Source organism: Phyllobates terribilis, unplaced genomic scaffold, assembly GCF_046119375.1.
Source record: "Phyllobates terribilis strain yellow unplaced genomic scaffold, ASM4611937v1 Scaffold_10__3_contigs__length_209671492, whole genome shotgun sequence".
Lineage (NCBI taxonomy): Eukaryota > Metazoa > Chordata > Amphibia > Anura > Dendrobatidae > Phyllobates > Phyllobates terribilis.
The window spans coordinates 144,973,058-144,997,343 of record NW_027362770.1 but is presented as its reverse complement, the minus strand read 5'-3'; the positions used below and the strand labels follow the sequence as shown (position 1 = coordinate 144,997,343).

Sequence of the window (24,286 nt, the reverse complement as noted above, 5' to 3'; positions counted from 1 at the left end):
GGGGTGAAGGGTGCCATGCATACCGGGATTGGGGGTGAGGGGTGCCATGCATACCGGAATTGGGGGTGATGGGTGCCATGCATACCAGGATAAGGATGAGGGGTGCCATGCATACCGGGATTGGGGATGAGGGGTACCATGCATACCGGGATTGGGGATGAGGGGTGCCATGCACACCAGAATAAGGATGAGGGGTGCCATGCATACCGGGATTGGGGATGAGGGGTGCCATGCATACCGGGATTGGGGGTGAGGGGTGCCATGCATACCAGGATTGGGGGTGGGGGGTGCCATGCATACCGGGATTGGGGGTGGGGGGTGCCATGCATACCGGGATTGGGGGTGAGGGGTGCCATGCATACCGGGATTGGGGGTGAGGGGTGCCATACATACCGGGATTGGGGGTGAGGGGTGCTATGCATACCAGGATTGGGGGTGAGGGGTGCCATGCATACCGGGATTGGGGGTGAAGGGTGCCATGCATACTGGGATTGGGGATGAGGGGTGCCATGCATACCGGAATTGGGGATGAGTGGTGCCATGCATACCGACATTGGGGGTGAGGGGTGCCATGCATACCGGGATTGAGGGTGAGGGGTGCCATGCATACCGGGATAGGGGTGAGGGGTGCCATGCATACCAGGATAGGGATGAGGAGTACCACGCATACCAGGATGAGGGATGAGGGGTGCCACGCATACCAGGATTGGGGATGAGGCGTGCCATGCATACCAGGATTTGGGATGAGGGGTGCCACGCATTCCAGGATTTTGGATGAGGGGTGCCACGCATACCAGGATTGGGGGTGAGGGGTGCCGCGCATACCAGGATTGGGGGTGAGGGGTTCCATGCATACCAGGATAGGATGGTGGAGACAGGATGGGGGTAGCGCAAACACCAGGAGGGGGGCAGCACATACCAGCATGGGAGACCATATACCAATAAAAATGCTTGCCACCCGGGCGTAGAACGGGTTCAATAGCTAGTATATATATATATATATATATATATATATATATATATTCACCAACATATATCTCAGATTGTCTCTATTTGTCTTCCTGTGGCTCCCAATGTAATCTCCTAAACATATGTACTTGCCAAAATTTACCGGCTAGTATAAGGGAGGTGAGTGAAGTCATTGACCATAGCCATGTCCCATTTAGAAGTAGTCATGCCCATTCCCTGCTCCCTCAACATCTATGTGTCCTCCTCCCTTAGACACTCGAATTTACAAAAGTTATCATCAGGCTTCCGTAAAATGTTCGGACTTTTCTGAGAGGCTGGGCGAAATCCGCATTTTTTGGGAGTCAGACTCCCAAAAAATTCCAGAACAGTTGGCAATAGAGTTGGATTCTCGTCGGTAGTCTACTACCACCAAACTAGTCCTCTTCCTACCTGCTGGCATTGCTGGTGTCTCTTCCGATTAGTAGGCTTGATGCGGCATGATAACGAGGACCTATTAATCAGAAGAGGTGCCGGAGATGCCGGCAGGTTTTTGGAGCTCTGGCGACTACCAATGTGGCTGATGGACCAGGGTTTGGCAAAACTTTTTGCTCAACTGTAGTTGGTAAGAATTAGTATTGACTTTATTTTTGGAATATATGAGGAAACATGCAGATGTTTCCGTGGTTGAATTCCAACTCATTACAATACAATTTATAATTTCTTCACTAGCGCATTCATGGGATATAATATGTGCCAGATTATGAAATGTTTTGGATTATCAGATTCTTTACAAGAATGTATTGTGTGTTATTCTAGAAGTGTAGAAAGCCTCCAGGATGGCAGCCAAAGGCAATAGGATGACATCAAATTTGCTGCTATCACTTTGTTTTTAATTAGAGAAGTTACGTAATTGGTTTCCCTTGCTTCTTCATATTATCCGTCCCGGAAAGAACTTCTGGATTAGAGTTTTCCCAGTATACTGTTCAGGGGAATTTGAAAAGACCCAACTTTTTATGGAGACTTATTTTCAAGGCAATGCTACATGGAAAAAAAAAAAAGGTTTGCAAAGTAGCTCACACCAGCCAAATAGAAGGGGCTTTGGTTTTGGCCGATGTAACGTAAAGCCCAATTGTAATGTAAAGCCCAATTTTAATGTAAAGCTCAATTGTAATGTAAAGCCCAATTTACTGAAATACTATTACATTTAGAAAGTAGTAAGCACATGGCATTACCACTGTGTAGGGTGAAGCAGATAAATTGGCGCTTCCTATGTGTCTGGGAACAAAGCTGAAGATGATGGTTTAATGATTTCACGTCAGACGGTTTGAGAGGTGATTAGTAAGTTCGGGTAATTGAGGACCCGACTTTAGACGTCTAACAAAGGCAGACACCCAGACTTCCACTTATCCAGCTTGGTGCCAGTGTCGAGGGGTTAAACAAGGTGTGCAGACGAGGAATTATGCCCTCCATTACATGTGTCTCTAGCATGCACCGCTGTGTATTCTCACCGGCACGCAGACACTTTCAAAGGCCCAATATATTGTGTCAGTCTTCCACTTTAAACCTCAGAAGCATTACTTCTGATTATTTAGCTTTTAAGTGTCTGCTCTGCGCTTCGTTCTGGGGGAGATGAGATCCAGGAATCAGAAATCAATGCTAATATAATCAGGAAACTGTGGAAGATGCTTCCCCGAGTTACAGAGGCTCCGACATTAGACCATTATATATCACCAGTCCTGGAGGACTAGGAAGGAGGGGTGGGGGACAGGAGACCACATAGCTGTTGTCAGGATAGACCGGGGGCTTATTGCAAATACATTCTTATAATATAGCAGAGCTGAACTGTACCTTACATTTTTTGGAGTGGCATAGATTAGGTTTCACTATAATAATGTAATGTAAATGGTGTTACCGGATTTGCGAGAGTAAAAACCCTGCATTACAGTAGCAGCAAAGTGGATGAGAATTGTTAAAATGTCATCAACACGCCGCCAAGAAAAATCATAGATATTGACCTGTGGTCAAATCCAGAACAAATCCACAATAAAATATTCATGGAAAACATGCAGATTTGGCCCCTGATTTGTGGCAAAATCGGATGAAACACAAAATTCCTAGGTCCCAATGCTCGTTGTAAATACTTTTATGCCCAAAAATGACAAAAGTACTCTCGGAGTGATACCTTTATTGGCTAGCCCCCAAAAAATATGTATATGCAAGCTTTCAGAGCACAGAGGCTCCTTCTCCAGGCGATATACGCCTGAAGAAGGAGCCTGTGTGCTCTGAAAGCTTGCATATATATATATTTTTTTTTCTGGTTAGCCAATAAAGGTATCACTCCGAGAGTACTTTTGTCATTTTTGGTCATAAAAGTATTTACATAGGCCCCAATGCAAAATCTAGACTAGGGACCCCCAATAACCAAAAATTTGTAACAAATTTGTTAAATGATTTGCGCCTTTTTTCAAGTTGTCTTTTTTCCTTTAGTTAGTTTTCTGATTTTTACATAAACAACCCCGATTGATCAAGACCGGCGGTTTTTAATTTGTCACAAAAACAATTGAAGGCTGAAAAAAAAAGACAACTTAGGCCTTTGAGCAAATTTCATAAATTGTGTTAGCCATTTTTATAAATTTTGTGCAAGACAAGTCAAAAAAGAATTTGACTTAAAAAAATGATGAATCGGACCACTGTATATTACACATAGCGCATGTATACATATATACATAAAGGAAAAATACATGTATAGCTACGTTCTTCAGCATTCAAATTACAACACCAATGTCTGGTTATCGTTGCGTCCAAGACACAAAAGTGTAACTCATTGTTGAAGAGAATAGACCTCCATTCCAACCTCCACTGCTCCATTCCAGTCTACAGTCTCCATCTGTAGACCACGTGGGCAACACCTGAATAGACATTCACAAGGGAATGTCACACTGGTCCTAATCCTGGGATTATGGTGTGGAGTGGCATAATATATGGAAGTCGGACCCCTCTAGTCTTCATTCCAGGTACACTAACAACTCAGCGTTGATTTGGTCGTGAAACCATTGGTACGGCCATTTCTACAAATTGTCCCAAGAGTCGTTTTTCAACATGACAACGCCAGGCCGTATGACGATCGTGCTACTGTGAGCAGTCTGCATGGCCTAAACGTGCTACCATGGCTGCAGCATCTCTGGATTTGTCTGCCATCGAGCACATTTGGGACGTCATTGGTCGACAATTGCAAATTTGCTGCCAGCAGCGGATCTTGATGATTTGCCCAAGTACATTCAGCGCACAGAACATTTCTCAGATGACCATTAATAATCTCATTGATAGCCGCCAAGGCTGCACATGACGTTCCTACACGATATTGAGTACAACGAGATGTAGCAGTACTGTGAGAAGACGCTCAGAGCTGCCGTCTTCCATTGCAGCTATGGAAAAGCTCTCACTCGGCAGCTCTTATCTGTCCTGCTGCCTGCGGAAAGATGTTCAACTTGCCCCATGGCAGATGTGGCCTTGATACCAGTGGTTTGCAATCAGTTGCCCTATAGCCATTGTTATGACACTCCAAATATGCACTGACAACCACAGAAAGGGTGTAGGGAAGGGTAGTGCCTAATTGTCTGGGTTTTTCAATGGCCACCATGTAATACATTTCTTCTAAAGCTGATCACTAGAGGTTTTTTTAAGCCAGACCATAAGGATCAGTGGATCGCTGGGCTGGCTTCATTTGTAATTGGGGTTGTCATCATGAAATAAATCATGCTCCTGGGTTCGAACCCTTGAGCTTGTGTTTTGTGGTTGCCTTCTCTGTCCGCCGAACCCCCAGCAGACACACCTTTTCTACGGGTGTTTAGGTTCTGCTATCCTGGCTGCAGTTTGTTTAGCATAACATAAGTGTTTTCATTTGTCTGCTCTATCACCTTTCGGGTGCGGCTTTATATTTTATCCCCTTGCTGGCATTTCCTGCTGGTGATAGTTTCTTTTGGATGTTCTGTCATTCTGCTGAAGCTTAAAGCAAGTCAGTGAAATTCCAGCTAGGGTTTATCTCTTTGCTGTTCCTGTTCTGTACTCTGTACATATCTTGTTTCTTTTTAAGAAGTAGGCGGCATATTCTCTAACAGTACATACTATATTCTTTATTCTGTATATCGTGGTTTATTTTATTCACTCTGGGATATTTTCCTTTTTCAGCACACTTTCCCTTCTGTAGGTAATTTGCACTCTGCTCTGCCCTCCGGTTCTTTAGGAGAAATGTGAAGTGCTTGACAGCTTTTCAAGCAGCATAGGTCCGAGTTGCCATCTTTTAGTCTGTGGTTAGGTCTATCTCAGCTCATGCAGGAACCACTAGGGACTGCAGGGTCAGGATCTCCAGTCTGTACAGGAACCGGCAGGGTCGGTTGCAGTTTTTTAGCTTTACATATTATCCCGAGTGAATTGCTACTCTAGCATAACATAGTAGAAGGGAATCTTCTGACTCCATAACTAGGCTGCAAGTGTTGGGCGCTTGAGAGACAGTTTCTAGACTGCCTCTGTGTACAGTTACACACGTAGCATTTCATCAAATAGCTTGAACTCGACTGCAGGAGGCACGTATGGAGATTCCAGAAGATTTATTTTCCAGCTGAATTCTTGTTAATATGCACAAATACAGTAGGTAAAAAAAGACTTTTCTGAGCTAGAGCAGTAACTCCTAAGATGGCTGACAAACAGTGAATGAGGAAGAAAAATGAGGAAGAAGGGAGGGGTTACTGACATCAGAGCTACATCAGAGTCACATGGAGAGAGGTAGGACAAACTTCTAAAAGGGGCAAACCCTATTGCAAGGCATCATAACAACACAATGATAATTCAATGCTGTCTGTATGATTCCTAACTCATGGGACATGACAGGGAATATGATCATCTACAAAAAGACAAGAAGCCAATGGTGCACCCTTTTGAGAAAATAATCATAACTGTGGGGATCAACAATGCCCAAACGACGTCATTATCACAACCCTAACAACAATCAACAGCCAAGTCAATTTGGATTGATGTCACCAAATGGAAGCACAACTTCTTGCAGATAAGACATTGGAGATGTTTCCGCCTGGTTAATTAATGTCTGTACAAGCAATTAAAGCACTGACCTTTAAAGAGAATCTGTTACCAGAGAGCAGCATAATGTAGGAGTAGAGACCCAGAGTCCAGTGATGTATCACTTGCCGATCTGCTTGGTGTAGTCTTGATAAAATAACTGTTTTCTCTCCTGCAGATCTATAAGTTCTCTGAATGCTGAGCTGTATATAACCCCGCCCACACCACTGATTGGCAGTTTTCTGTATATCATGTGCATAGGCAGAAAGCTGCCAATCAGTAGTGGAGGCGGAGTTATACAGAGCAGGAGGGCTACCTGCCACAAGACATCTAATTCTCTAGTGATAATCTGCTGCTGATCAAACAGTGATTATATTGAAACTACAAGTGATCTAGAAAGTGACACATCACTGAATCAGGGTATCTGCCCTTATATCATGTGGCTCTCAGATTAAATAGCAAAAACCTGCTGACAGATTCCCTTTAAGGAATCCTCTGCATTGGACTATACCTATTTGTTTAAAAGGTCTTTGGACAATAGTCAGATTCCAGTTTCCCCATAAATCAGCTGGAACTCGGCTAAAACTTGTCAGTAAATGTATAATTTTCTTACAGCGCCACAACAGGAGAAATGAAGTATTATACAGTGCCCATCCACAATAATGTTTTTTTTTTGTTTAATGCGAGACAGGTCAGGTCCTCCAGAGAGAGACGCTATTTGCAACCTCTGGTCAAGAGATGGGGACCCAAAACAGAGAATCTACTAACTCAGAATTCATTAAAAGAGTATATCGAAATGTCTTTTCTAGACTGACAACCTCTTTAGAACAGATCTGTCACCTAATCATACAAATTTGTATACATTCTTAAATAGATCTTTAGTCCTGAAGAGGCTCTTGGACTTACCTTGAAAATCCTTGTGGAAATTGCTTTATAATCCTGATATTAAAATGAGCGTGAGAAGGCTCATAAAATGAGGTGTATCCAGTCTCCGCTCACCCAGCCTGTATGACAGATGCAGCTTGTTCTGAGCAGTGTGAGGTCTCAGCAGCAGGGAGGCGGGACACTAGGGAGCTTTTCAATTAGGCTAGGTAATTGGAGATTTAACGGAAGGGAGGAAGGACACTGAGGAGCTGTAAATCAGACCCGGTGGGCAGAGATTCAGCAGCAGCAGCAGGGAGGAAGGACATTTAGTAGCTGTCAATCAAGTTAGGTGGGGGGAGATTCAGCAGCAACAGGGGGTAAAAAGTAATTGAGGTCCTTGTCCATTAAGGTTGATGGGCAGTGATTCAGCAGCAAGGAGTAACACTGAGGAGCATGTCAATTAGGCCAGATTGGCACAGACTGAGCAACAAAAGGATGGCATGGCACTGAGGAACTTGTCAATCAGGCTAGGTGGGAAAGATTCAGCATCAGCAAGGAAGAGGGATGCTGAGGAGCTGCCAATTAGGTATAGTAAGCAGAGATTCAACAGCAGCATCAGAGAGGAAGGACACTGCAGAGCTCTCAATCAGACTAGGTGAGAGGAGCATGGAGGAGGGTCACTGAGGAATTTGTCAGATAGGCTTTGTGGGTGGAGATTCAGCAGCAGGGAGAAGGGTCACTGAGGAACTTGTCAAATATGTATGGTAGGTTGATATTTAGCAGCAGAGAGGAGGAACACTGAGGAAGTTGCCAGTCAGGCTATTTTGGAAACATTCAGCATCAGCAAGGAAGAGGGACACTGAGGAGCTGTCAATTAGGCATAGTAAGCAGAGATTCAACAGCAGCATCAGAGAGGAAGGACACTGCAGAGCTCTCAATCAGACTAGGTGAGAGGAGCATGGAGGAGGGTCACTGAGGAATTTGTCAAATATGCAAGGTAGGTTGATATTTAGCAGCAGAGAGGAGGAACACTGAGGAAGTTGTCAAATCATGCTAAATATGTGGAGATGTAGTGTTTTTCTTTGTTGTTGTTTTTTTTTAAGTAAGTACACCCGACTTATCAAGTCTAAAATCTATTTAATAATTTATGCAGTTTGTAATGTAAAATCAATTATGTTTTAGACTTTTTTTCCTGCATTATTGCATTAGAAACTATTATTACATGGTAACAGAAGAAAGTTATATTGTTGCAAGGAGAGAATACAAGGTGTTATATCTTCAGAGGTGGAACTGTAACCAGAAAATACATTTATTCTGTAGATAATCTTTCAGGGGACTGTACGCCTTGCTGGGAGCAGGAAACCATCACAGGCTTGTTACCCGCTCAGAACAGAGTAATATGTATTGTCGCTCAGCAATTGTGCTGCTGCAATTCACCCCCTTTCTGTCTGACAGTGTTTATCTAAAATACTTTCCCTGCCGAGCGTTCTGGTTTCAGCAAACCATGTCTTATTGGGCGACCTTTTCATTCCCAGTGAGAAGGGCTGAGCTCGTCAGATAAAAGCAACGAGGCAGAGAACAGGAGAAACGCAAGTTACGAAAATCGGAGCATGATTGAAAACAAGATGTGTTAAATCAATGCTCTTTATCGCCTGCCTGTTTTCTGGCAATTGCTGCTCTCAGCTCATTCGGAGCACAAACGAGATGATAAAAGTAGTGTCAGAGAGCTCGCCGGGGTACGAGGGACGCAAACCTGTTTATCACACACGCTCCATGCATCTCCACTCCTGTCCCTGATAACCGTCGTTGTCACAACTCCCAGACAGAATCGTGATGAACAATTACAAGAGGAAATGTGACTGCGGAGAGGACTATGACTGGGGAGACAGACTTAACCTTATAGAAATAGATAGATAGATAGATAGATAGATAGATAGATAGATAGATAGATAGATAGATGGTGCGCCTTGTTGTGGCTGGTGGAGACACATGGCAATCTGTACGCTCAGTACCTACATTTTATAAGTATAGTCTACATGGCAGTAATGAAGATTTAAAGGGAATCTGTCAGTAGGGTGAATCCTCCTAAGCCATCCATATGGACATGTAGGTCATAGGAAGCTGAATAAAATGATACCTTGATATCTGAGATCCGACGTCTTAATCCCAAGAAATCCACGTTTTTCTTAATATGTAAATAAGCTGTTAAGATCTATGGGTCAGACATAGATCTCCCTGAGAATCTGCCTAATTTTAAATGAAAGGGGGAGTTATCAGTGTGAGGCATGTAGATCAGACTATCAGTCATTACCTATCTCACACTGGTAACTCCTCCTTTCATGTAAAGTAAGTTCTGGAGGCTGAGTCTCAGGGAGATCTATGTCTGGCCCATAGATCTTAACAGCTCCTTTACATATTAAGACATTTGTGGAATAGGACATCGGATCGCAGATATCAAGGTATCATTTTATTCAGCTTTCTATGACCTACATGTCCATATAGATGGCTTAGGAGGGTTCTGAGAAGATTTACAGGTTGATTCCCTATAAATCCTCTATGGATTGTAGATAGATAGACAAACAGATGAATAGATAAGAAAATATGGACAGATAATACATGATTTATACTGTATATAAGATAGAGTAGATTGCGCAAATAAACAGATGTATTGAAAATGGATAATAGTAAAAAGATAGATAGATAGATAGATAATAGATAGACGGATAGATACAGTAGATAGATAGATAGATAGATAATAGATAGATAGATAAATACTATAGATGGATAGATAGATAATAGATAAAAAATAGATAGATGTGAGAAAGATAGATATAAAGAGAGATAGATAAATAATTGATAAATAGATGGTAGATAATAAATAGATGATAGACAGAGAATATATAGATAGATAATAGATAGATAGATAGATAATAGATGATAAATATATGATAAATAATAGACAGAAAATAGATAGATGATAGATAGATAGAAGATAGATAGATAATAGATAGATGATAGATAGATAGATAATAGATAGATGATAGATAGATAGTTGATAATAGATAATAGATAGATAGTTGATAATAAATAGATTGATTGATAGATTGATTGATAGATAGATGATAGTTAGATGGATAATAGATAGATAATAGATACATGGATAGTTGATAATAGATATTTCCAGCAGTAACTTAAATCAAATCCCAGTGTAAGTGGCAAACGATTGCTCTATTCCCAGCGCAGTGAGCACATTACCGGATAGATACACTCCGTATTCTCAGATTGCAGCGCTGTCGCATTTTATGACACAGAAGACGCTCCCATATGATTGCTCGTTGATCTCTCCAAAGACTCCCCTGTTCCTCCTGAGTATTCAGCTCACTTATCTCCAGGTATATACCGTACTCAATATGGATTCTGAAACTTAACAGCAAAACTTTCTTTTTATGTGAGGAAGGGGGAGGCCTTACTTTTTATTCTGTTAAAATTGACTTAGAGTAAAATTGTCCCCCTCCCCACCATCATTTTCCAGTTATCAAATGCCAACATAATCATCGACTGATGGGTTCAGGGTTTTTGTTTTTTTTCTACATATCACTTTTGTAGTTTCTGAAGGAAATAATGGCTACAAAATGTGGTTGTTTTCTCTGAATCCCCTAAGTGGCTTTAGCGGCAATCAATGGGAACAATACGATGTGTATTTTGGAAGAAGAAACAAGTAATATTGTCTAAAATATAATTAACTATTGCAGTTTCCAAGAGAGAAACACTTCAACTGTGTCGTAATTTTGTACTGCAGCTTCTCACCGTCTTTTTTCGGAATTTGCCTGTTATGGGTCTATATCACAGGAAAGTTTGGCTTTGGGAAAACCATTCACTTGGTATATACCCCCACACAAATAACATAGATAATGTCTTCCGTATATACCCCCCATAGTCATATATGTAATACCTACTACCATAGAGGGAGCTTCTTCAGATAATTTGGGTGTAGACGATCAGGTTGGCCCAATGTCAGACTGAAGAACATTGGGCCCACCAGAAGATTTGATTCTGAGGGCCCACCTTTCTCCCCCACTCAAGAGCCCCATAACAGCTGCAAGGTTTGCACTATGAACTCTCCTGAAGAAGAAGTCAGGGCCCACCGGAGAATCCTGGTGGGCCAGTCCAACCCTGGGTTGGCCCCATATCTTTTTTGATGAGCGCAGGCAGTGAACCATCCCGAAGGGTTCATACAGTTTGGTTAGGCTAGGGTCACACCACCGATTTCTCTCCATCCGAGAAAAATGGTCCGATTATGCTAATCACACTCGGATCAGAGTTTGATCGGAGTGGAATCAATTTTCTCGGAGGTGGAGAGAAACAAATTCTCCACCTTCTCCTTTATGTCAACCCATGAAAACCAATGTCATCCGAGTGTGGTCCTGTTTTCTTCATGGACCCTTGGACTTGAATGGGCGAGAGCCATCCAATTCTCGGAGGCAAATTCTGCATGCTGAGAGTGAGTTATGAATTCACACTAAAAGGTGACACCATTTTTTTTCACTTATGTACTCAAGAAAAAAAAGTATTGATATATTGAAGAATCTGTAGAGAAAAGGGGGTACAACCCTGGGCGGTCTCATCGCCTTTGCAACTGGGCAGCGAGGACTACTGAGCTCCCAGAAGATCAGCACTGTCAGCCATCAAAGGGTGGGGAATTGACCCAAGAGTCCCTTACCTCTTCTGCTGCAGCCAATTTTCACTTTTGAACGTTAATTTTTTTCCTCCTCTTTTTCCACGAGCCCTAACTTTTTGTTATTTTTCCGTTAATAGAGGACTTGTTGTTCGCATGATGAGCTCACGGTTGTATTGATTTTGTTTTTGAGTATGCAATGTTTAGATCACTTTTTATTTCATTTTTTGGGAGAGGAAAGGTGCCTGAGAAACGACAATTCTGGCGTTTCAATTTTTTTTTTGCTTTAAAGAGGTTGTCCACTACTTTTTCATTGATGATAGGTCATTAATGCCTGATTGGCTGGGGTCCAACAACTGGCACCCCCGCCGATCAGCCATTCTTGGTGTCGGCGGCAGTGGCCGATGGTCGGAACTGCTCAATTGCGGATCTGCTCCTTCTTCTGATAGCTTCCTCAGCAGGATACTACATATCCGCCTTCTATTCAAATCAGTAGGAGGCGGATGTGTAATACCCTGCCGCGGCCACTATCAGAAGACGGATCAGCTCCGCAATAGAGCAGTTACGGCTAGTGGTAGCCACTGCCAACACCGAGAAGATTTCTACGATGGGGGTGTTGGGTGTCGGACCCCGGCTGATCAAATATTGATGACCTATACTAAAGAATAAGTAGTGGACAAACTTTTCAAGGCAAGAACTGGATATGTTAAATAATCTGCAAGGTATGGTGCGGACTCATCACCTGAGCCCGCTCCATAGACTCTGACCCTGCATGTGATGTACAGTGGACGTTGATAAGTTGTTAAAGAGGTATTCCCATCTTGGACAAGCGTATTTGGCAATTTTTGGAACTCCTATTGAGGTGGACAGAGAGAGCTATGGATGCGCAGCCACTTCCCAGTGCTGTGCATCTATCAGACAATTTCTGCATATCCTGTGGATGCCCTAGCTAGATATATTTTTATTTTCAGGCTGTGTAGGCATAAAGTGACCTTCAAATTTTTTTATTTTCTTTTGTGATTTTTAACACGTTAAGAAAAAATTCAACTCGTTCTTTGTAAATTGCAGTGATATCACTAGAGCCCACCAAAATGAAAGGATAACACATCAGCCCACACAAAAAAAAACAAATCTACGCTTCTTCGGCCAACTTCAACTCGTTGCTGTTGTGTTAATCCATAGTAAATGTTTCAAAACCATTTAATGTAAAAACAAAAAAAAAATACAAAAAAAAAAAAAAGTTTTGCCAAGTTTTCTGTACTTATCTTGATGGCTGTGCATTCACTGAAGTAATTATTGGCTTTTTACTCACCTGTGTGAAGTATTGTATTCTGTAAATGGATTTGTGGCCACTTTACTAGAGATGCTTTTTTTTTTTTTTGTTTCATTTTTTTTTTCTATATTCCTCGCTTTCATTCTTTTTTTTTTTTAACTCTTTTTTTTTATTTCTTTTTACATATGAAAGTATGAGCTGTCAATCAGACGACTTTAAGGATTATTTCTTTCGCAGAAATGATTGATCGCCATTTAGATTTTCACGTTGACAAGTTAAAGGATTTTATTGGTGTAATTACGCTCTTGCACTCAGTCTCTTTCAATTTAAATGTCCTTTTAAAATAAAAAAAATAAAAAATACGGAGAATTCTCTACCTGTCGGTGGAGTGGGGGCAGTGAGATTGGGGAGGGATATTACAACGCCTTCCATTACCGCAGGGTCAATTAGAATCTCACACAATTTCACTAATAATCCCTTTTTACATTCCACAGAGCTGAATTCATTGAAGCTCTTGTGTTGTTTAATAGATGGACAAATGCGGGGAGGGAAAGCGACTGGATGAGTGCGCCAATCCCGGGAATCATGTTTAATAGTAGATGAGTTAAATGATCTCTATCAGCTGTCAGTGACACAGATCCTCTTCATGCCAACAGAGGCGGCAATAACTCCTACGTTCCTATTGTCCTGGAGAAATGCTGCTTTATGCTCCTGGAAGGCAGAGCGCTGCGCTGGAACATTACGGATTATAGTCATTACTTCTTAAAGAGAACTTCAACACTTCCACGGTCATATACAGTAGCTTCAGTGTGGCTACTGTGGTTTTGTGGACAGAAATGGATGTCCAGTTTACCCATGCCTGGAATCCAGTGTAAGGGAAGAGTAAGACGAGGATCGCAACGCAATGGACTAGCCGGCAGGTCTCCTGACCTGAGCATGACAGCTTGTATTTCTATACAGCTGTCACGCTCGGGTCGAGAGAGCCAAGTGCCAGTCTGAGCGTTGCGTTGCGATCCTCATCCGAGTTACACGCCCGGGTCGAGAGAGCCGATGGCCAGTCTGAGCACTGCATTGCGATCCTTGTCCGAGTTACACACTCGGGTCAAGAGAACCGACTGCCAGTCCGAGCATTGCGTTGCGATCCTCATCCGAGTTACATGCTTGGGTCAAAAGAGCTGATGTCCAGTCCGAGCATTGCGTTGCGATCCTCGTCCGGGTTACACGCTCGGGTCGAGAGAGCTGAAGGCCATTCCGAGCACTGCATTGTGATCCTCATCCAAATTACACGTTCGGGTCAAGAGAGCCGACGGCCAGTCCGAGCATTGCGTTGCACTCTTCATCTGAGTTACATGCTTGGGTCAAGAGAGCTGATGTCCAGTCCGAGCATTACGTTGCGATCCTCGTCCGGGTTACACGCTCGGGTCGAGAGAGCTGATGGCCAGTCCGAGCATTGCATTGTGATCCTCATCCGAATTACACGTTCGGGTCAAGAGAGCCGACGGCCAGTCCGAGCATTGTGTTGTGATCCTCGTCCGAGTTACACGCTCTGGTCGAGAGAGCCGACGGCCAGTCCGAGCATTGCGTTGCGATCCTTGTTCGAGTTACACGGCCGTCTAACTCTTCCCTAAGGTTTCAATCAGACAACTGTTTCTTACACGTACAAGAAACCTCACCGAGTTTCGTCAGTGATTTTTGGTCAGAGTTTCATCCAAGTTTAGTTCGAGCGGCATCAGTTTTTCTCGTACATGAAAAGGGAAAAAAAATTCTCTATTCTTTTCCTATGTAACAGACTGTGAAAATCGGACAACACTCTGATGTCGTCCGAGTGTTGTATGATTTTATTAAGGACCCAGAGACTTGCATTGCCTATTCTGATCCAACATGAGGATCAAAATCGGACATGTTTCCGCGATTTTGCAAGGACCACTTTATCCGAGGAAAATCACGGACATGTGCACATCCCCATATAATATCATAGCTACAATGGCTATCCGTAAAAAACACTCGTATGAGATAATCTTATGTATGAACAACTCCTAACAGAGAGAGCGGAGAAGAGGCAGGGGCAATAGATTTCTACATAGCCTGAGTGACGTTGCAAAAATTCACAGCAAAATCTGCAGCAAAAAATTGGTTACTAATTTAATATGTGCATTTTGCTGTGGACACGCGGGTCATCTGCATCAAAATCTGCAATATTACATTACTGGTGGATTTAATTTTAGATTTTTTTTTCAATGGGGAAAATCCACAACAACAAAAAAAATCTCAGGTCAGTTATTTGGTGGGAAAATTCTCCATCAATATGGCTAAAGTTCATCTGCTACAGTAAGACTGTGTTCACACGGTGCACCAGCTATGTGTTTGAAAACCACATAGGTACACTACCGTTTTGCTGAATAACTGCATGAGTAACACCAATGATAGCGCCCTCCGTTATTTGTAAACCATGTAGATCCCCATGTTGGCAGGACTTTCGTGCACTTTTGAAGTCAACCAAATCTGCTGCAAATTTTACCTGGGCAAATCCTTAAATATAATCAACATTTCTGGCCTGTGTGGATTTACCCTAAGAGTATGTGCACCCAGAGATTCTTTATTTTTATTTTTTTAAGGGAAATGAATATGATTTTCTACAGAAATCCTTATCAGAAATCAATGTGGTTTTTGACGAGGTTTTTGAAGAGTTTTATTTTTTCACTATTTTTTGCAAGTATTTTTTGCAGCCTTTTGACTTGTCATGTTTGGAGCAGCTTCCATGAGGAATCCACATCAAAGAAGTGACCTGTTACTTCTTTTTTTTTCAAAAACTCATCTGAAAAAAACAACTCGACAAATGTGGATAGCCCATTAAAATCAATAGGAAGAAAGTTTTTAAAGACTATTTGAGTCTAAGGGGTACTGTTGCTCCTTGTGGAGAGTGACAAGCCTGGCATGTCAGATTGAGGAGACTTATAGGCCATGCATGCTTCTCTGGGAAATTAAATATGCAAATTACCTCTTCAAAGAGGAAGAGGACTAGAACTCTAGTGCCACATATTGGAAGCAGCAATCCTAAAAGTCAATATCGACATTTAACAAGCCTTGCAATATGACTTGGGATAAAAGCCAAACCAAAATCTCAATTTGCAGACATAGTGTTTCGGGGTGTTGCCCCTCCTCAGTGCAAATTATGAGATCTGATTTAGCTTGGTGAGAGGCTCTGGACTTTAGTCTAAGGGGTAATATTTCTACTTGTGAAGATTGGCAAGCCATGCCTGGCATGAAGTCCAGAGCCTCTCACATAGTCAAATCAGATCTCACATTTTGCACTGATGAGGGGCAACAACCCGAAACACCGTGTCTGCAAATTGAGATTCTGGTTTAGAATTGCTGACATTTAGGATTGCTGCTTCCAATAGCTGGCACTAGAGTTCTAGTCCTTTTCTTCTCTGAAGAGACAATTTGCATATTTAAAGACTATTTGAAGGTTTTTTTGTTTTCTATCAAAGGTCAAAAAGTTCTGTGTGAACACTCCCTGAGAGTTCTCAGCATTTTTCACTCTACAGCAATAGTGTATGTTACATATAAAAACCTCAGATAGCAACATATTGTAATATCATTGAGGGGTTAGCTCCTTGACTATTTAAGAAGTCTTTTTACACTATTGTTACAACTCTGCTACAAAATGATACATCTAGTAAAGGTCAGAATACTAAAATAAATGGCTTTATTGCCATCACATTGTCCTTGAGTTAAAAGTTATAGGAATGAAGAAAATCTGCTTGTTTCTTTCAGCTCTAAATGAACCAACCATTGACTATGGCTTTCAGAGACTACAGAAAGTGATACCCAGGCATCCGGGAGACCCAGAAAGACTTCCAAAGGTATCGGAAAATGATATTTGTCCAGAGTTTGTAAGAGGTTTAAAGTGAAATGTCATCGACTACCCCTTAAGCTTGTCCCCTTCTGGGATTTTTGTAATTTTTCTTTACTAAATTGCATGTGTTTGGGGCTGAAAATAATTTTTGGAATTGGGTTTTATTAGAAATTTTGCACATTTGGCTTCTACAGACACTTTGTACCCCTGCACATTCAGCTTTGATGTGGTCTGTAATCATCAATCTGCTAAGAAGAGCTCAGAAAGAGACAGTCAAAAGAGTTACTAACTCTCTTGTCAGACTGTTAGGCCTCATTCAGACATCAGTTTTTCACGTACGAGTGTTATCCATGTTTTTCACGGGCAGCACTCGTACCTACGATATAGTCTAGGAGGCCATTCACACACTCGTAATTTTTCACGGACCAAGTGGTTCGCGGAAAATTGCAGAGACATGTCTGATTTTGATCTGACCTATCGGATGAAAATCAGCCACACAAGTCTATGAAAATCAGACCATACTCGGATGACATCCGAGTGTGGTCCAATTTTCACGGACTGTGAGGAAGGAGAAGGTAGAGAAACTTTTTTTCTCGTCACGTACAAGAAAAACTGTTGACACTCTGATCAAACTCTGATTAAATTCATGGGTACATTTTTCTCATACGTGCGGAAAACGGATGTCTAAATGAGGCCTTTGAATGAGCTCACTGACAGATTCTCAGTTGACTTATTTTGCAGGCTGCAACAGAAAATGTAACACAGAGGCTATAGGAGGGTAAATAGTGCAAAATGTTAGATAAAACCCAATTGCACAAACAAGTATTCAAAAAAAAAGGTGAACAACCTTTTGAAGTTGTAGGTGGAGACTCCATGATGTATATCTTTATATTAGCTAAAATGCTGCCCCCTTGCATTCAGGAAGGGGGTTGCCTGAGGTGACATCTTACCTTGTCTTATGGATGGTGCACTCCTGCTTATGACAATGATAAAGAACACACAGTCTGGGGACAAGTTTGGTGCTGTCTTTGGAACAAAGCCGCCATGTACAGTCATGCCCTGTTAAAGGGGTTGTCTGGTTTTGTGGTGAAAGTCTGCAGTCACTCGATGTGACTGCAGACTTCTGTATCCTTATAGCGCGCAGTGTTCATGCTGTCAAGATTCTCCAGCGTTGCATTCGATTTTGCAAGTTGCATTGCATACTTCCAGCCACATTCCAACTAGATGTGTCCAGCCTCGCTCAGTTTACTATTGAGCACGTCTAGTCGGCATGTGACCGCATGTATGCAAATCGTATGTTGCAGTCATGTAACACCGGAGAATCCTTACAGCGTATGTGGTTCACACGTTGTAAGGATTCAGAAAAGAAGACCACACAACACCATTAGCTAAGACGAAAGGTCAATGAAAAATAAAAATGAGAAAAAATAATATAAGAAATGAAAAATGTGCACTGAAGAAAAATTACATCAAATATATAAAGGAAAAATAAGCAGAGAGCGCTGCTGTGTCCTCCAAAAAAAACCTATATCGCTGTTCCGGAAATTCAGGCCTGGACACCAGCAGAGCATTTTGGCAAACCACACAACCCTGGAAACATATTTTTTGACATGTCCAAGCCTAGGAATCCCTTAATCCAGTTAATGAAACTATCATTAGCCACAGTTTGAAGGAAGGTAAAGTTACATCATTTCCCAGTTCCTCTACAGCTCTTGCTGCCAATGATAACATTTCTCTTTTCACGTCTCAGACACGCTCTCAGTGGTACTACAACTCCTCACATCCGCAGTCCTGTACTCCTCAGCATGTAGGGTCCTGTCTTCACCTGTTACATATGTTCTTGTCATCCCTCCATCATATATGCTATAACTTCCTATACCCCTTCCATTCCTTCCGTGTGCAAACTAATCTTCGGCCAGTCGGAGCGCACCGGTGATTGAAAGCATTAAGGTCTTTAGAGAGCGCTTTATGAATTATACATCATAATACAATTACATGCCATTACAGCCGGGGATTAGAGCGAGCTGACAGGGTTTTGGAATGTAAAGATTTAGGTTGGCTTCAGAAGATGAGTCTTCACAGCTCGGATTGACAGGAGGAAAGAGTAGAGAGAAGTACTACATCCCTATAGTTTGGCTGGTAAGGAAATGAGCACGGCATAAATAAGGGAATATGGTTACCGCAATTATAGATAAATGGAAACAGATATCAAATTAGGTTCTGCAATTATTCAAGCCATCATCATCACGTGGAGACCATGGATATGTCCATTTTCGACACTACTAATACGCTGTGAGGCTCAGCACAGCTACAGTATAGACAGGATACTCTATAATTTGGCTTTTCATATGCCAGTCTTCAATAGTCACATTTGGTGCATCTTTGCTCCAGAAAATGAAATCTACTCCAGTCATGAGCTATGTGTTATGATAGTGTAGCAACTCACTCGGGAAAAAAGGTAACACACTATTAACTGCAACTGACCCTGCCGGTTCCTGTACAGACTAGAGATCCTCTCCCTAACGGTTCCTGCGTGAGCTGAAACAGCCATAACCACAGACTAGACTATGGCAACTCAGACCTATGCTGCCTGAAAGGCTGTCGAGTGCTTCATGTGCCTCCTAAAGAACCAGAGGGCAGAGCAGAGTGCAAATTACCTGCAAAAAGGAAAGTGTGCTGAGAAAGGAAAGATCCCAGAGTGAGTAAAACAAACCACGAAATACAAAATAAAAGATTAAGTATGTACTGTTAGAGAATATGCCGCATACTTTCTAACAGGAAACAGAAGATAGGTGCAGGGTAAAGGACATAAACAGCAAAGAGATAAACCCTAGCTGGTCTTTCATTGACTGGCTTAATCTACAGCAGTATGGCTGGACATCCAAATGATGCTATCACCAGCAGGAAATACCAGCAAGGGGAAAGTGTATAATGCCGCACTCAAGAGGTAATAGGGCAGACAAATGAGTAAATGAAAACACCTGTTACCCTAAAAAGACTGAAGCAAGGATAACATAAACTAATCAGCTGGAGAAAAGGTGTATCTGCTGTGGCTCAGCTGACAGAGAAGCCAACCACAGAGCACAGGCTCAAGGGTTCAAACCCCAAAACGTGACACTATGAAATAATTTACCCCAGCTTTCAATATACATTAATGTGACATATTTGGCCATGTCACCTTTTGCTAAAAAGCACCCATTATTTAGAAACGCTATGGGGCCGGTGCAAAAGGGCAAAAAGTCATGGAATTTAATTGAGCCAAATTTGGGGAATTTTTTGATGCCAAAATGGCATAGATGATTTTTTTCCCAATAGTCTCAGCTTTCCATGTCACCAGGATTATTGTTTTTCTGTTTTTGGTTATTGTGGTGACACTGGTCATGGGGAGATACTGTGTTTGATACTGTTTATGGGGGGCATCTCTCTCTGTCACTGTTGATAGTTCACTCTTTTAAATGGGGAAGCCTAGTTCACAAAACTCAATTAAATATACTGTACACTATAAGGGAATTCTGAGTTTATTTGTTCAGATTCTTATTCTGACTGTCAGAGTGGGTAAAAAGAGTGTCTCTTGCTTTGGAGGACCATTACTATGCAATGCTTAATTTCCTCTGTGGTGGCGCTGCAGGAAAAATGAACTCTTACTGCCAGGTAGATGATCACTAGGTTCCCAGTAGGAATATGTTTATTAGGGATTGTATAGAGCAGAGAGCCCCTTTAAATTGGAATGCTTTGATTGTATCATGACCATTATTCAAGGGACAGACGTATGGCAAAAAAGTTTTTTCCTGTTTCCATTAAATGCCGCATTGTAAATCTTCCTGAAAGCTAATTCTTGAAAGTTGGCAAATGTAGCTAATACAGTATATTGTCTTGTATGTAGTTTATGGATCTCAGTCCTATATGCAATTTGGGCTGAGTAAAGTCTAGCTTCAGTTTAACCCTAAAACCCAAGTCATTGCAGTTAACCATAACATTACAATCCCCCTTGTTACGCTCACAGGAGTCCAGGAAGAAAAATGGGGCAATGAAGACCCCCATCAGCACTATCTTGGTACTCATGGAAGACTCTGATTTTCAGTATATACTACAATATACTGTAGTGTATATATATATATATATATATATAATATATATATATGACGCGCCCCTGGGCCTGTGTCGCGCTGCGTTGCGCACGCGGGAGCTTACCCGGAGCCGGATCTCTTGAGGGTTGTAGTCTCGTGGCGGTGATCCGGTCCGTGCCCAGGGAGTCAGACTAAGTGGCGCTGTATTAGCGGTTGATGTTGGACGACTACGCCACCCGTTGAGTACAGCTAAGGAGCTGCTGCTGCAGGGCAGACCGCTGAGGCCGGTGGTAGGATTGTGCAGCGTGATAGTATAACCCCCAACGGGAGGGGTATGGCCTCAGGGCAACCGACGTGGATGATGGGGGTAGCAGGAACCACTCGGAGACGGTACGGTGTAGTTCAGGGTCTTTACTGGTGACAAAGATAGACCCTCCCGGAGTACTGGCTAGCGATTGGGGCCTGGTCAGTCCTTGAGCAGATGGGATCTCCCCTGGCCAGACGGAGTTGTAGGCCTCCCAAACTAACGATACTCTTCCGGCTACCTTGCTAGAGGCGGGTATAAGTAGCCCACGTCCCTGAGTGTACCGTGTGGTGCTCACCCGTATGGCCGGTGACTCGGGGCCTTCTAGTAGCTTCCGCTCCACGACGGCGGTGCTGGTCCCACGCGTGTGACCGTGCCTTCGGGTTTCTGGGCCAGAGGACCTGCAATCCCCTGCCGGTCGGTTTCTGCTGCTGGATAGGAGTTAGTCCCCACAGCCTCGGACTCCGGGTCCGGTGATAACTTCTCAGTCAGGGCGAGCTCTGCAGCTGCCAGCCCCTGACTCCTTGTAGCACTGCTCCCACAGAGCTCCTGATGTTCTTTTCCTATATCTGCTTCTCTGTCTCTACTTCTTCTCTACTCACTAACCCTGCCTCAGCCCTAGGTTTATATAGGGGAAGTTCTTCCCCTCCCAGGACTGGGCAGGAGGTGTGGCATGCATAGGATCCCTGACCAAGAGACCTCCCACCTGCTCTCAGACGTAATATCTCTATCACTGTGGCAACCAGACCCCTGGGGTGTCACATATATATATATATATATATACATATACATATATAATGTAGCATAATCAAGTCCCCTAGGAGGAGGAAAAAATAAAGAAAAAATTTAAATTAAATATTTTTTTTTAAGTAAGATAAAAAAAAGTATGAAAGTTTGAATCACCCCCACTACCCCCTTTCCAAATAAAAAAAAATAATGAAATAAAAACAAATTGATCAATGTGAAAAAATACATAAAACAAATATTGCCTCCTGAGTAAAAGCTCAGTCTATGAAACGTTAAAAAGAATTCACCTGCACTGTAAATGACGCGCCCCTGGGCCTGTGTCGCGCTGCGTTGCGCACGCGGGAGCCTACCCGGAGCCGGATCAGTGGAGGGTTGTAGTCTCGTGGCGGTGACCCGGTCCGTGCCCAGGGAGTCAAACTAGACGGCAGTCTATTAGTAGTAAATAGTTGATGACTACGCCACCCGTTGAGTGCAGCCAGGAAGCTGCTGCTGCAGGGCAGACCGCTGAGGCCGGTGGTAGGATTGTGCAGCGTGATAGTATAACCCCCAACGGGAGGGGTATGGCCTCAGGGCAGCCGACGTGGATGATGGGGGTAGCAGGAACCACTCAGAGACGGTACGGTGTAGTTCAGGGTCTTTACTGGTAACAACGACAGACCCTCCCGGAGTACTTGCTAGCAAACGGGGCCTGGTCAGTCTTTGAGCAGATGGGATCTCCCCTGGCCAGGCGTAGTTGTAGGCCTCCCAAACTGACTGTACTCTTCTGGCTACCTTGCTAGAAGCTGATGTAAGTAGCCCACGTCCCTGAGTGTACCGTGTGGTGCTCACCCGTATGGCCGGTGACTCGGGGCCTTCTAATGGCTTCCGCTCCACGATGGCGGTGCTGGTCCCACGCGTGTGACCGTGCCTTCGGGCTTCTGGGCCAGAGGACCTGAAATCCCCTGCCTGACGGATTCTGCTGCTGGGTAGGAGTTAGTCCCCACAGCCTCGGACTCCGGGTCCGGTAAAGAATCTTCTTAGTCAGGGCGAGCTCTGCAGCTGCCAGCCCCTGACTCCTTGTAACTCTGCTGTTTCCTATGCTGCTTCTTGTCTCTACTCCACTTGTCTGACTCACCCTGCCTCAGCCCCGGGTTTATACAGGGGAAGTTCTTCCCCTCCCAAGACTGGGCAGGAGGTGTGGCATGCACAGGATCCCTGACCAAAGGACCTCCCACCTGCTCTCAGACATAACATTACATTACTGTGGAAAACCAGACCCCTGGGGTGCCACATTCCCCCCTAGTGAAATTTAGTACTCCGGGACTAAACACATTTAGAAAAACGTAACAAGGCAAAAACATTAATAATACAATAAGAAAACATATAAAGATGGTTACGGCGTGTCCGCAACCGGGTGCAGTCTCTGAAGAGAGCAAGGTGTCCATTTCACCAACACAGGGAGACGTAACCAGGTAGGGGTCTGTCCTACCCCGAGTCCTTAACAGTCTCTAGTCCATCCTGGGTTACGCTCCAACTATGTACAAGGATTCCCGGTAAATCCACCAAGGATTCCTAAAAATAACTAGAAACACAAAATTATACACAAGCAACAAGACACAGAAAAACATAAATAAAACAATTTATACACTTTAAATTCTCCAGCGTGCGGGTAACTGGCCTCTAGTGGCCCGAGTGGACCTACGGAGCTGACTGTCTGGCCCTGAACTACAGGGTGTAGGAGCTGTCAAGGGTAAACTGGGCAGCTGTCTACCGGCTCTTTGTCTCACTAGGGGTACGGCAGGCTCACTATAAGCAGAGGGTTGATTCTCCTGTTCTGCTTGTGTGGAGTCTTCTGCCTCCTGGACCGGCTGTTCTTCCAGCTCTACCCGTTGCTCCGTAGGTTCTTGGGATGATGGTTGGAGGAAGGTGAGTACGGGTACCACAACTGCACCATTGACTTGAGTCCAAGACTGAGGGAAGTCCCCGAGCACGGTACTAACCATATCTTCCCTTTCTTCCACGGGTCGATGGTCTTCTTGTTCCTCTTCAGGGTTCCTCAGTTGTTCGGGACACTTCTTCAGGTGGTCCCGGGATACAATGGCTGTGGTTTCCCCTCCGTCTTTACTGATGGTACAGACCTTCGGGTTCTCGTGGCTTGAGGGCAGTACGGTGTACGGGTCCTTCTCCCACTGGTCGTCCAACTTGTGGAGCCGTCTCTTCCTCTTCAAGACCTGCTCTCCGGGTACCAGGGGAACAGCGGGAGCATACTGGTTGTAAGTTTTCTCTTGTCTTTCCCTAGCCTGACAGAGACTTCGCTCCACGCTCTCCTGTACTCTCCGGTACTGCTGCTGCCTCTCTGTGTCCCAGTCTGTTTCTGGTGAAGTGTCCTCGGGGGTCAGGACTCCCATTTCCAGGTCAACAGGTAACTTACCAGGTCTTGCCCTCATTAGGTAAGCCGGGGTACAGTTGGTGGAACCTACCGGGATGTGGTTGTATA

The 24,286-nt window shown here is 43.5% G+C and overlaps 1 protein-coding gene across 4 annotated transcripts in view; it reads left to right on the top strand.

The window, feature by feature from the left end:
* The window catches only part of EBF1 (EBF transcription factor 1), a 490,083-nt gene that overhangs the window by 413,841 nt on the left and 51,956 nt on the right, over positions 1–24,286 (top strand). For all 4 annotated transcript variants that reach the window (XM_073649881.1, XM_073649880.1, XM_073649877.1 and 1 more), the window contains exon 11: positions 16,611–16,699. In XM_073649881.1, the coding sequence (XP_073505982.1) occupies positions 16,611–16,699 (89 nt within the window). The remainder of the gene's footprint in view (positions 1–16,610; positions 16,700–24,286) is intronic.